This window comes from Carassius carassius, chromosome 40 (genome assembly GCF_963082965.1).
Source record: "Carassius carassius chromosome 40, fCarCar2.1, whole genome shotgun sequence".
Classification (NCBI taxonomy): Eukaryota; Metazoa; Chordata; class Actinopteri; order Cypriniformes; family Cyprinidae; genus Carassius; species Carassius carassius.
In genome coordinates, this window is record NC_081794.1 from 19,416,222 (window position 1) to 19,429,959 (window position 13,738).

Genomic DNA, 13,738 nt, shown 5'->3' on the forward strand with positions numbered 1-13,738 from the left:
TTCCTTCGGCTGTTACTGATTTTGCATTAATTGTCTATCAATAGTGCTATTTAGTTAGGAGCATTTGCATTTTTAATTGACCGAAGTGTTTAAAAAGCAGCTGATGTCGTATTTATGACTTACCAACTCATAAATACAATCTTCCTAGGAGGACCATAAGTTGTATTCAGATGGTCATCATGGGATCTTATCATGGCAGGTACAATGAAGTGACCAGCTTTATGTAAAATAACATCTCTGTTACGTATGTAACCACGGTTCCCTGAATAGGGAACGAGAATCTGCGGTGACGTCACCAAATGGGAACACCCCTCGGTGTGACGAATGTCTGAAGCCCTATACCATCCCGCCAATCCTATTGGCCAAATAACACTTGGCACCACCCCACGCATGCGTACGCATCGTATACCTGGGTGCCGCGCGCTATTTAGCTCAGATTTCATGAACTGAAGAAGAAGAATGCTATCATGGTATGGAACGGCCGGGACCGCAGCATCTCGTTCCCTATTAAGGGAACCGTGGTTACATACGTAACCGAGATGTTCCCTTTCATAGGTCACTTCGATGCTGCGGTGACGTCACCGTATGCGAACCCTATACCATAACGCCTGACGTACCTGATAGCTGGGATCCAAGGAAGCATCTGCTCAAACGGAGAGAACCCGGGAGCCAGGAGCCGTCCTCACATCCAGACTGTAAAACTTGATAAAAGTGCTCGGTGAGGACCATCCTGCCGCAGCACAGATATCATCCATAGAAGATCCACTGAGAAAAGCTTGTGAAGAAGCCACTGCTCTCGTGGAATGAGCTCTAATTCCTAAGGGTGAAGCGAGTCCGCGCGCCTCATAGGCTAAAGATATTGCCTCCACCAACCAATGGGACATGCGTTGTTTTGTGACAGCATGGCCTTTATTGATGTGTCCGAAACAGACAAACAGCTGGTCAGACTCACGCCATGGGGCTGTTCGATCAACTTAAGTCTTTAGCGCTCTGACAGGGCAAAGACTCAGATCTCCTGACCCCGCCTCTGCAAGAGGTAAAGCCTCCAAGACCACTTGTTGAAAGCAGAAAGGGTTAGAAGCGACCTTAGGGACATAATTAGGCCTCGGTCGCAGCAATACCTTCACAGAGCCTGGTGCAAATTCCATGCACGAGGGTGAAACAGAAAGAGCCTGTAAATCCCCAAATCTCTTGAGGGAGGATAAAGCCACAAGAAGAACTGTCTTAAGAGTCAGGATTTTATCCGGTATAATCTCCAAGGGCTCAAACGGATGCCCTGATAAACCTTGCAACACAATGGATAAATCCCATGAAGGAACTCGCGCAGGGCGGAAAGGCCTCAGCCGTCGCGCACCCTGTATAGAACGAGAAACCAGTGGATGATGGCCCACTGAGGCACCATCTATATATATGTGGTTAGCTGAAATGGCTGCCACGTAAACTTTCAGAGTGGCTGGCGTTACTCCATCAGAGAAACGGTCCTGAAGGAACTCCAGTACTAAAGCCACTGGGCAGTAAACTGGATCCATATTACGAATTCCACACCAGGTTGTAAACAGTTTCCATTTGAAAGCATATAAGCTTCTCATAGAAGCTGTTCTAGAATTCATTATAGTCTCGGTGGTTTCAACAGAAAGACCGGGACATACTAACTCACTCCGCTCAGAGGCCACGCCCACAGCTTCCATAGCCTTGATTTGGCCTTGGGTGCCAAATCATTCCCTGTGCTTGCGATAGTAAATCCTGTCTGAGGGAAATCTCCCATGGAGAGCCCGCTAACAGACTGATCAGGTCCGCAAACCACGGCTGTGTGGGTCACCACGGAGCCACCAGCAGCATCTGCTCCACTCTATCCAGCCGTATCCTGGATAACTCCACTGGAATTAAACGAATCGGGGGAAAAGCATACAAGGTTCTGGGCCAATTGTGAGCTAACACATCCAAGCCCAGGGGCGATGGAGGGCATACGGAGAACCACAGCGGGCAATGCGTAGTCATGCTCGACGCGAATAAGTCCACTCTTGCTTCTCCAAAAATCTGCCATAAGAGGCTCACCGCTTGGGGGTGCAACCTCCATTCCCCCTGCTCCAGAGTCTGTCTGGATCTCAAATCCGCTCCGAAGTTCAAACGTCCGGGGACATGAACCGCTCGGATCGACAGAAATCTGCTCTGAGACCAAAGAAGAATATTTCTCGCCAGCCTGCACAGGAGGCGAGAGCGTAATCCTCCTTGATGATTCAGATACGACACAACCGCTATGTTGTCTGACCTGAGCAATACATGACGGCCGATCAGCAGATTCGAGAAGTACTGGAGAGCTAGAAAAACTGCCAGTAATTCCAACCTGTTTATATGCCAACTGCGTTGTGTCGCCGTCCACACTCCGTTAGCTGGGCGCCCTTGACAAACAGCTCCCCAACCGGTCAAAGACGCGTCCGTCATGTCTCTCGGGAAGCCAAATCCCCAGCCGAAATCTGGCTAGAAGGAATTCGGGTTGACATCCACTGTTTTATTGACATAACACATCTCCGTGTCACCTAAAACCGTCCGATGCGGAAGAAAACGGGGTGAAATGTTCTGACTTTTCGTCCACCACTGAAAAGGGCGCATATGAAGTAATCCCAGACGGATTACAGGGGATGCCACTGCCATTAGACCTAAAAGTCTGAGGCACAAGCTCACCGTCACTGTGCGACCCGCTTGAAGCGACGCACGCATGACGCGATAGACTGAGCACGCGGGAGAGATAGTTTTGCTGTCATCGCGCGAGAGTCCAAGCCTATTCCCAGAAAGGTTATCCGTTGAGAGGGAATTAAAACACTCTTCTGGAAATTTGTGCATAAGCCCAGGCTGTTTAGATGATTCAGCACAAGATCCCGGTGAGAGTGTGCTTGAGTCTGCGATTGTGCTAACACCAGCCAATCGTCTAAGTAGTTCAACACGCGAACGCCCTGGAGCCGCAACGGCGCCAGAGCTGCGTCCATGCATTTTGAAAAAGTTCAGGGAGCCAGAGCTAAGCTAAAGGGAAGAACGCGGTATTGATACGCTTTGCCCTCTAAAGCGAATCTGAGGAACTTCCTGTGTCTCTTGATGATCTGAATATGAAAATATGCATCCTTCAGATCGATCGTGACAAACCAGTTGTTTGGTTGAATCTGAGACAAAATAGACTTTACCCTTAACATCTTGAATTTGCTCGTCCTGAATGCAAGATTCAAACGGCGTAAATCCAAAATGGGTCGCAACCCGCCGTATTTTTTTGGCACAACAAAATAGTGGCTGTAAAAACCTGACTCCATCTGAGAGGGGTGTACTTCCTCTATAGCACCTTTGCTCAGCAGAGCTGACATCTCCTGATGCAGCACCGCTATTTTCTTTGGCTTCATAACCGTGGGAAGAATTCCGCGGAAAGGAGGCGGGCCTTTCCGAAACTGAATGGTGTATCTGTGACGAATTGTGTGTAACACCCATTGTGAAATGCCGTGCAAGCGTTCCCACGTGGCCCGAAACAACATTAGCGGTTTCAAGATTTCCGCCTTCTGCAACATTTTCATACGCGTTAAAATGTCCGGGCACGAAAAGCTCGCGGCGTTGGTAAGCAGGAGAAGCGCATGCGTCAAACCCTGGCAAACAGCGAGAGTATCAGGAGCTGCTATTCGGGGCCCGAGAACAAGAGGCATTAGCGAGCCGGTGGAAAAACCTTAGGACCCCAATCCTTACGAGGGGGCGCCATAGCTGAAGACTCTTCTCGTGAGGCAACTCGTTGGCGGTGAGAAGAGGTTGAGCGAGAACGCGCGGGCCTCCCTGGGCCTGCGAGGAATCAGCTGGCGGAAAGCGTTTTTATCCACCACCGAAGTGACCGCCTCTCCAAACAAACCATCCTTGGAAACAGGAGCGTCCATAAGAAAAGATTTGTCCTTTTCCTTGATATCGGTGAGATTAAGCCAGAGGTGGCGCTCGACCGTAATCAATCCAGCCATAGAACGGCCCACTGCTCGAGCAGTATGTTTGGTAGCACGTAGCGCCAAAACGGTTGCTCGCCGCAGCTCTTTCACGGCCTCGGGTGTGATACCCTCCCCCTCATCGAGTTCCTTTAAGAGCTCCGCATGGTAGGCCTGAAGGACCGCCATAGATTGGAGCGAAGCAGCCGCCTTGCCTGCGGCCATGTAGGATTTCCCGACGAGGCTGGACGTGACTCGACACGCCTTAGAAGGAAGAAGGGGGCGAGACTTCCATGCCGTGGCCGAATTAGGCGCGAGATGTTGGTAGACATGGTTCGCCATGTCACAAATGGTGGCGAAATCCGCAGCCGCAGCGTTAGTGATGCGCGCCGAGTACGGCTGTTTCCAGGACCTCGAAACCTCCTGGTGGAGGTCCAAGAAAAAAGGCAAGGGCCTTCGGGGCTGCGCAGGTGTACGAATAGTTAGGAAACGGTCGTCCAGCTCGCTGTAGGAGGGGGAAACACGCTTCTCCTGACCACTAGGAGGGAGAGGGCTAGCGTCGGCCCTCAGTCCTCAGACCCCGAGGCCGCGGTGGATAGGATGTCGTCGTCATATCGTCCACAACCAAAGGAGATAGCATCATATGCCTCCGGGGTGGGCTGTAAATCCTGAAAACGACTGGTTCGACAAAGCTCTTTTCCTGCACTAAGGTAGGGGAGAGTGAGCGATGTGGAGAAAATTGCAGCGCTGTCCTCATAATCCATGTCGCACATGTCTCCCCAAGCCATCACCTCGTGCGGTGCCTCGGCAGCCGCAGAAGTGACACGACGGGGGTTAGACGCGGGGGCGACATTAGAAAACACTTCTACCCTCGAGCGCAGTACTCTAAGCCGCAGGCCATCACAGTGAGGGCAAGAAGAAAGGCCGCTAAGTGCTGCCTGTGCGTGATGAAAGCCCAAGCACACCACGCAACTTTCATGGGAGTCTCCCTTCGTGATGAACCTGGTACACGGTTCCTTACATTTCCGAAAATTCATCGCGTCCGCGAAGAGGAGTTAACACTGCTCGGAGAAAACCGCTGAGAACGCGACATGATTCCTAGGGCACAGATGATTCGCTTTCCTGAAGGAAATGAAATCTGAGCGAAATAGCGCGCGGCACCCAGGTATACGCATGCGTGGGGTGGTGCCAAGCGCTATTTGGCCAATAGGATTGGCGGGATGGTATAGGGCTTCAGACATTCGTCACACCGAGGGGTGTTCCCATACGGTGACGTCACCGCAGCATTGAAGTGACCTATGAAAGGGAACACAGATTTTATTTGGCTGATTTGATTGGAGTCTGACCATATTTTTCTAAATTATTATTCCGGTTTTATATGTAAAAACTTTTTGTTGTATATATGTTTCCATAACTTTTTACATTTCCTTTGGTAAAACCGTTGTTATGAAGTCAGTGGGTAAACCCAGAAGGAAGAAATGACGCAAATGGGTTGTGCAAGTACCCGCTCCATCCTGTAGGTAGCAGTGACGAACAACGACAGTACAGCATCTGTGCTTTACAAGGCAGAGAAGTGCGAGTCGACGAGGGTGTTTTTGACATTCCCCGGAACCTTACAAAGTTTTCTGCAGTGTTATGGCAGTATTGTCAGTGGCTTCAAATACATGTTTTCAGCCGGACAGTTGAAAACACTGAGCCGTCAGATGACTGTGATTTTGTAGAAGTGGTTGTGAGTACACTTTCGGCTTTTCTGGGTTTGGACAGGAACAGCATACGAGGTCATTGATCGCAACAGCTCATTTCTCAGAACAGACTGTTTGTTTTCTGTTATTGCTACTCTGTGCTGTTATTTCACGTAAGTGGGTATTACGCTTATCAGTCTGCGAGCATGAGGTTTAACCGTTCTATGCATGAATTGTTTCAATTGCTTCATAACAAAAAATAAATAAAATAAAATTCAAAATATACTTTATATTATATTATATGACTTCTTTTGGAAAATAAAATAATGTATTTTGAGAGGGTTGCACATTTGTCCACTATGTTTTTAGGGTTGTAAATTTATATAAATGGCAAACATGTTTTATTAAAAACATGTAAAACAAGTTGCTGTTACTATATTACTACAAATATTAATATTATTATTTATTTTATTAATAGTATTAATAATTACCATTAATAATAATAAGAATAATTATGGTTAATAAATATTTTAGACCTAATAAATATTAATGGGAACAATCAAAGGAATATATATATATATTTTTTTTTAATTATTTATTTATTTATTTATTTATTTTTTGAGGATAAACTAAAGAACATTTAAAAAATGTGCTTCACTGCTTTGCTTTCAGATCATGTTGAGTTGTTGCCATTATAATGGGTATTATATTTATAGAATATAATTTTTCAGCTTCAGGTAAACAGCTGTGGTGGTTTAGATGTAATATCACACCCTGGAATGGCTTTTAAAGATCTGTAGAGTGTAGTGGGACATTGTGCATTAGAGGAACATGACAGCACAAGCATGACTGATTGATTGGTTGATTGGGCAATCAAGATATGTAATACACAAGAAGAAAACAAGTATACCTTCACTTCACTCATTCAAATCAAAGTAAATAAATGTGTCTGGTTAACAGGTAATCAGTATGACTCGCGATATCATTCTTGGAGATGAACTGCCCGACTGGGTTGGGGCGAAAGAGTTTTATCAGAAGTATGATCCCAAAGAGGTGATTGGGAGGTGAGTATTTGTTCGATTCAGCAAGTGTTTTGGTGTCACTTTTTGAGATATTCTGTAACTGAACTGTCCCCTGTATAGAGGTGTGAGCAGTGTGGTGCGCAGATGTGTAAACAAACACACAGGGCAGGAGTTTGCAGTAAAGATCATTGAGATCACTGCAGAGAAAATGACAGAACAGCAGTTAGAGGAGGTGAAGAGCTCCACACTGAAGGAGATCCATGTGCTCAATGTGGTGAAGGGCCACCCGTCCATCAGTGAGTCTCAAATGTACTGCTAATGTTTAAACATCTGTTCAAACCTTTCTGAATAGTAACTGACCTTATCTGTGCTCCTTTTTCAGTCACACTTATTGATTCTTATGAGTCAACAACCTTCATATTTTTGGTATTTGACCTGTAAGTATATATATATTATGTTACATTATTATGAAAAGTTTGGGGTCAGTAAGATTTTTTTTATTTTTTATTAACAAAATAAAAGGATATTAATACTTCTATTCATCAAGGATGTATTCAATTGATCAAAAGTGACAGTAAAAACAATTATAATGTTACAGAAATTTGCATTTTAAATAAATGTTCCATGAACATCTGAATCCTGAAAAAAAATCTGACAGTTTCTTCAAAGATATCAACACTGAAAATAAGAATATTAGAATTCTTTCTGAAGGATCGTGTGATACTGAAGACTGGAGTTATGGCTGTTCACAATTCAGCTTTGCCATCATAAAAATAAATTAAAATGTATTAAGCTAGAACATTGTCATTCTAAATTGTAATAATTTTAAACTATATTTAAATGTTTTTACTGTATTTTTGATAAAATAAGAGTCTTATTGAGTATCTTAGCAAGCCCAAACTTTTAAACAGTAGTGTATACGTTGTAATTTCACACACATCTTCTAATACAGAATGAGGAGAGGAGAGCTATTCGATTACTTGACTGAAAAAGTCACCCTCAGTGAAAAGGAAACCAGGTTAGGTTTCAATTTAATCTCAGATCTTGTTACAAGTTTCTATGGTAGCAAATGGTTCTCCTCATACCATAATTAGCCAAAAATATTTCCTGCAAAACTCTTCTCGCTTTTAGGAGCATAATGCGTGCTCTTCTGGAGGCTGTCCAGTATCTGCATTCTCTAAATATTGTACATCGTGACCTCAAACCTGAAAATGTTCTGTTGGACGACCAGGGACACATCAAACTTTCTGACTTTGGCTTTTCAGTCCAGCTGGGGCCTGATGAAAAACTAAGAGGTGAGCAGATCAACCCTGTCCTTCCACAGCGGCAATTCAAAACAGATTCTCAGATTTTATGCAGTTGAACAACACACAATGTTTTTACACTGGTCTTTGTCAATTTCCTTTGTTAGAGTTGTGTGGAACACCAGGGTATCTGGCACCAGAGATTCTGAAGTGCTCCATGGATGAGACACATGAGGGATATGGGAAAGAGGTTGACCTGTGAGTAAATAGGTTGAGTTTTGCTATTAAACCTTAATAAACCTTTCTTGGGGTCGCAAAAGCTTTGTACTGCGTTTGCTCCACGTGTTTCCACAGGTGGGCTTATGGTGTGATCATGTTCACGCTTCTTGCTGGGTCTTCACCGTTCTGGCATCGCAAACAGCTGCTGATGCTGAGAATGATCATGGAAGGCCGGTACCAGTTTAGCTCTCCAGAGTGGGACGACCGGTCTGACACCGTCAAAGACTTGGTGAGATTCTTTTAGCATTCTCTTAGCCTGTAGCATATAGGCGTACATGTAACCATATGTGCCTTCTCTTAAATACAGAGGCGGATAAAGTATACAACTCCATTACTTGAGTGAAAGTACAGATACTGCTGGTCAAATATTACTCCATTGCAAGTGAAAGTAAAAAAAAAAGATTTTTCCATCATAAGTAAAAGTTCTTAAGTTTCTTTTTTTTTATCTCAGTGCATTGTTTTATTGTTGTTTGTATGTATGTAATACTTGCAATGCCTTATGCCTTTGAAGGAACTTACAATATATTAGACCTGAATACACTGACTAGCCAGTAGTGTCTATGGACGTATAGCTTTTAGAAATGTAGAACATTAGAAATGAAATGAGTTGAAAAAAAAAAACTATTTTATTTAACAAAAGCAGCATGGTCGTGGTCTCATACAGCTCTAGGTGTGTGCACACATCTACGTGTAGCCATTCATCCACATTTGAACTGAGCTGACAGTAAAATTGCAGGAAATACAGACTGGTAAGAAAAATTATTTCACCTGCATTAAAACCCAACAAGACAGCTGCAGCTGTATACCTTTACAAAAGCAACACTGCTTTTTACAAAAAAAGCAAAACAGCAAGATTTATTTGACATCATCACTCTCGCAGTACTTTGATGTCATACACAGAACAGTCTGTGTGCTCAGCTACTTCAAGTCAAACACCTACTGTGCTTTGTTAGGAGACACAACCGTTGTTCTGTGGATTTATAGGTAATCTTTTCATTTATCAATACAATATTTGGTCAAATATATACCACAATATTAACAATTTCTTATTGAATTGTTATAAATTAATATCACATGTGCAACTAGTCACTGTTCAAAAATGCTGGAAAATCACTTCACGTAACCTCGATAGAAATAAAGGACTTTGATAGAAATGTAGTGGAGTAAAAAGTACGATATTTGTTTTTCAAATGCAGTGAAGTTAAAGTCATAGTTCCCAGAAGAAATCATACTCAAGTAAAGTACAGATACTCAAAAAGTGTACGTAAGTACAATACTCAAGCAGATGTACTTCATTACTGTCCACCTCTTAAATACTGTTAGATCTCCAGGCTTTTAGTGGTGGAACCCACACTTCGTCTAACGGCTGAGCAAGCTTTAGCTCATCCTTTCTTCCGTCAGTACCTAAAGGAAGATGTGCAGCTCTTTAGCCCCAGGAAGACATTTAAGGTGTGTGTTTGTTTGTTTTTTCATTTATATAAACTACCACTCTTACAATTTTGGTGTTGGAAAGATTTTTTAATGTTTTAATGCTCACCAAAACTACATTTATTTGAGAAATTAAAAGAACTGATTAATATTTTAAAATTTAATTTACATTTTCAGCAGCCATCTTGGTGCTCAAGAAACACTTTTTATTATTATCAATGTTGGAAAACATATTTTTGTAAAATAATAAATTCACTTTTCTCAGGATATTTGATGAAATTAATTTGAAATGGAAATCTTTCCTAACATGTTAAATGTTTTACAGTCACTTTTGAACAATTGAATGCATCCTTGCTGAATAAAAGTATTAATTTCTTAAAAAAAAAAAAAACATTCTAACCCCAAATGTTTCGACAGTAGCATATGATTAATGCCGGACTGTAATTCTAAAGTGTTACCAAATTGTTTCCACTTTTCTTTACAGGGTTTTCTAAAGTACTAAAGAATATCTAAATGTAAAAAACATAGCTTTTTTATAATTTTTTTTTTTGTACACAACAGAAACAAATTCAAAATTGTTCTTTGCATTTTCAGGCCCTGATCTTGACCGTGTTAGCTTGTATACGGATGCAGTGCCGCTACTACCGAGCCAGACCATTAACAAAGGAGCTCCTAGCAAGAGACCCTTACTCCATCCGCGGTGTGCGCAAGCTGATCGATGGCTGTGCTTTCCGCATCTATGGACACTGGGTCAAGAAAGGGGAGCAACAGAACCGAGCTGCTCTATTCCAGAACACGTCTAAAATCATTCTGATGGGCCTTGAAGAGCTTGAAAACTAAAGGTCATATTCTTGTTTCTAAAGATATCACTCATCTGTCAATTAACAGTTTATTGTTTATGTCTTTAGGTAAGGGTCTGTAGCCTGCCTGTCCAAGAGGCACACAAACACAACTATTTATAGATGTTTTTTTGTCTTTAGAGATGGATGGTGCTTTTGATTTTAGCAGCAGGCCATGTGACCTCATTTTAATCACTCACTGTGGATTTTATGTTTTTTATTTTGCTTATTATATAGACCAAAAAAAAAACTAAAAAACTTGTATTCACAATTACTTAATAGAACTTGTGTCCTATTCAAGCTTTCTAGCCTTTGACAGTTTTTGCCACGAAGCAGATTGTATTTGAATTTATTATCATTCTTATGCTTCGAAAACAATTCCAGGTTGTTGAAGACTAAACCATAGATGCACAGGGAATATTTAACAGCGTGGAGTGGACTTCAATACTTTCAATACAAAGGATAGCATACTTGAAACATAGTATTACAGTTACATAACCCTACTCAGTTTTTTTTTTTTTTTTTTTTAAGTTTATTAGACATTATGCATTCATCATCAAGGTACTGTAATAATTCTAAACAGGTATACATATATGAATAATATATATTATTACTGTATTTTTTCCAAAACCAAAGAAGTGGGACATATTTTCTTACTTCTTAACTTGAATGTTGGTCTCCAGTTTACTAATGGCATTATTAAGCTGATCAGCACTGTCCTGGAGCCGTTGTTGTAGCTGAGCACTCAAACGCATCACTTCATCCCTCATTTCCTTTTGAACAATGGTCCTCAGCTCAGACTTTGGAGAAGACCCTTGTGTGAGGAAAAAAATAAAATAATATAAACATAAGCAAATACATTTGTATTAATTGTTGTATGTAGTGATTATAACATATTAAAGCATGCAGTCTGGCATTCAATAATATATAATCACTTTAAAAAAAATATCTTCCAGTTGTCTTTACAGGTTTTCTAAATTACTAAAATTCTAAATTTAAAAAAAAATATATGTTTTTGTGTTTTGTGGAAACTGGGCATACATGTATAATATTTAATTTAAATTTTGCTCATTTTCATTTCAATTTTATTTAAGATGTAATTCTAATGTTTTTTTTAAAGCAAATAATAAATTATAACATTATTCATTAATATTAATTTGTCAAATGGGAGTTGGAAGAACTCATTCATTGATTTGTAATCACAAAAATTTATATTTTAGAGCTAATGACTTGTGCAAGCTTGCAAATTAGTTTTTTGGAGTTCTTATTTACTTAAACTTCAGTTAAACCTGTTGTAAACCTGTCAATAAACTTTAATATATTAGTACCTTGTTCAAGACTGTCTGTTTCTGTAGCCGTCATTTCAAGTGCAGCACTTTGTTGAACTTCTCCATCCATTTCTGTCTCCCTTTCACTTTCTCTTATGCCATCTGCAACACTTTCTTTAGACAACAATTAACCGTATATGCTTTTAATTAATCAAATCTTGTGTGCTACATGTATATTTGTTTTCATCAGATGTGCATTACTGTACCAGATTGGGCAGTTTCCTCTATATCTGTGTCCTCAGGTATTCCAATATATGACAAAGCTATATCCAGCTGTACCTTTACCATGCAAGAGAAAGTGTTCATAAAGTTCATCATTAATTTTCCTGTTAAAATAAATTAATACTTAATTTACGCACAGTATTTTGCCTAACAAATTCACAGCCTCATACATACCTCTGGGGTAAAAATGTATTTGTATAAAAAATAATGTCTCATATATGTGTTGATGAAATGGGACAAAATTTGTGTCACTTGCTCCGAGCTGAAAAGGTCAATACTGAAAGGAGGCCTCTGTGTTAAATGGGGAAAAGAATAAAAGTGGTTTGAGCACAAAAATTTGTTATATGAGGTTTCCAAAATGTATGTCTATGCAGATATAAGATCTACACTACTGTTCAAACTGAAACAGAATGCTTTGTAACATTATGAATGTGTTTACTATCATTTTTGATCAATTAGATTCAAATATGTCCTTACCGAACAGAAGTATTAATTTCAAACTAAATCTTACTGACCCTAAATATCTGAACAGTAGTATATATACATACCCTGACTGAATGGCAAAGCAAAAGTTCACTGCAATAGGTCAGACAGTGATCTGTGTTATTGAGGGGTGTTTCTAAAAGGTTGACAAGAAAGAGTGTTCATATTTTCTTGTACACAATTCTATACAGTTAACTCTTTATTAAGTAATTAAGCAAGTTATAAGTACTATGGGTGCATTACCTGTGTTAATCTGATGTACATTTTTGATAATAGAGATAAGTACAGAAGTCTGTTCCCTATTAAAATGTTGGTCTTTGCAGAACAACACTAGATTTGTGTACAGCTCAAGTAGTACTCTCTGTTTGGGCTGGGCCACATCAGAGGCCAGCAATGCATGGCACAAAATCCTAGAGAGAAAGCAGACAATGTGCATACATGCAATTTCCTGAACATCATGCATCAATTATTATTAAGGTCATCAGGGTAGCATTTCTATAAAAGGGTCTAACAGATAAAAAAAATGTGCTTAAGCATTTAAACTAATTCATTATAATTTATTTATTCAGTTGCAATAAAAAATTATGCCGTTACAATGCAAAAATAGCAGGTTGTCTAATAATATATCAATAAAGAGTATCAAGCCACTGCTTGGTAATGGATAGAAAGATTTAAAGAGGATGTTTTAACTGTTACATTTTATAATGTGACCGTCACACTAATTTATACATGAAGGACTGTTTAAAACAACAAATTAGGATAGAATGTTTAAATAAACAATTTACAACAGCAACATAAAGTTTATAATGTAAAGGTAAACCTTTCGATCTCTGGTATGGAATTGCTCTTTTCAATCTCTCCCATGTCACTGAGTTTCAGATCAGCCCTAGAAATGCCATCAACAAGAGTTTTAGGATGTTTGTGTGTGAATATGCGCAAACTGAACTGGATTCACCTTCATAACTGTGAGACCTACCATAACAGCACCCGTGATCTTGGAGGTTGAGAAACCTAAATAATAATAATAATAAAAAAAAAGATTAAATATTGATTAAATTATCATTTACTACTGAAAAAAGTAAAGCGTTTACCCTGATGTTCTCTAAATGCCTCATTTCTCCCCCTGGCAGTCTGTAAAGCTGGTCTATAAAATATTGATCTAAACCACCTGTGTATACAGTATGTTGTATCGTATCCTAGCAACGGATTTTTTCTTCTTCTGAAAAAACAACAACAAAACTTAAAACCCACGAACGAAAACTTCACACGA

At 40.4% G+C, this 13,738-nt stretch overlaps 2 protein-coding genes across 2 annotated transcripts; one reads left to right on the forward strand and one right to left on the reverse strand.

Annotated features, from left to right (window-relative positions):
• The first annotated feature begins 5,466 nt into the window (after positions 1-5,466).
• phkg2 (phosphorylase kinase, gamma 2 (testis)) lies at positions 5,467-12,321 on the forward strand. The gene is made up of 10 exons (XM_059532408.1): positions 5,467-5,796; positions 6,584-6,687; positions 6,766-6,941; positions 7,028-7,082; positions 7,598-7,663; positions 7,777-7,940; positions 8,057-8,147; positions 8,244-8,397; positions 9,492-9,617; positions 10,191-12,321. The coding sequence occupies exons 2-10, from the start codon at positions 6,593-6,595 to the stop codon at positions 10,434-10,436; spliced, it is 1,173 nt and encodes a 390-aa protein (XP_059388391.1). The 5' UTR covers positions 5,467-5,796; positions 6,584-6,592; the 3' UTR covers positions 10,437-12,321.
• cfap119 (cilia and flagella associated protein 119) lies at positions 11,089-13,708 on the reverse strand. The gene is made up of 9 exons (XM_059532409.1): positions 13,560-13,708; positions 13,445-13,479; positions 13,289-13,354; positions 12,712-12,878; positions 12,534-12,604; positions 12,160-12,276; positions 11,970-12,042; positions 11,764-11,877; positions 11,089-11,249 (listed from the first exon to the last, which is right to left on the reverse strand). The coding sequence occupies exons 1-9, from the start codon at positions 13,581-13,583 to the stop codon at positions 11,089-11,091; spliced, it is 828 nt and encodes a 275-aa protein (XP_059388392.1). The 5' UTR covers positions 13,584-13,708.
• Positions 13,709-13,738: the final 30 nt, after the last annotated feature.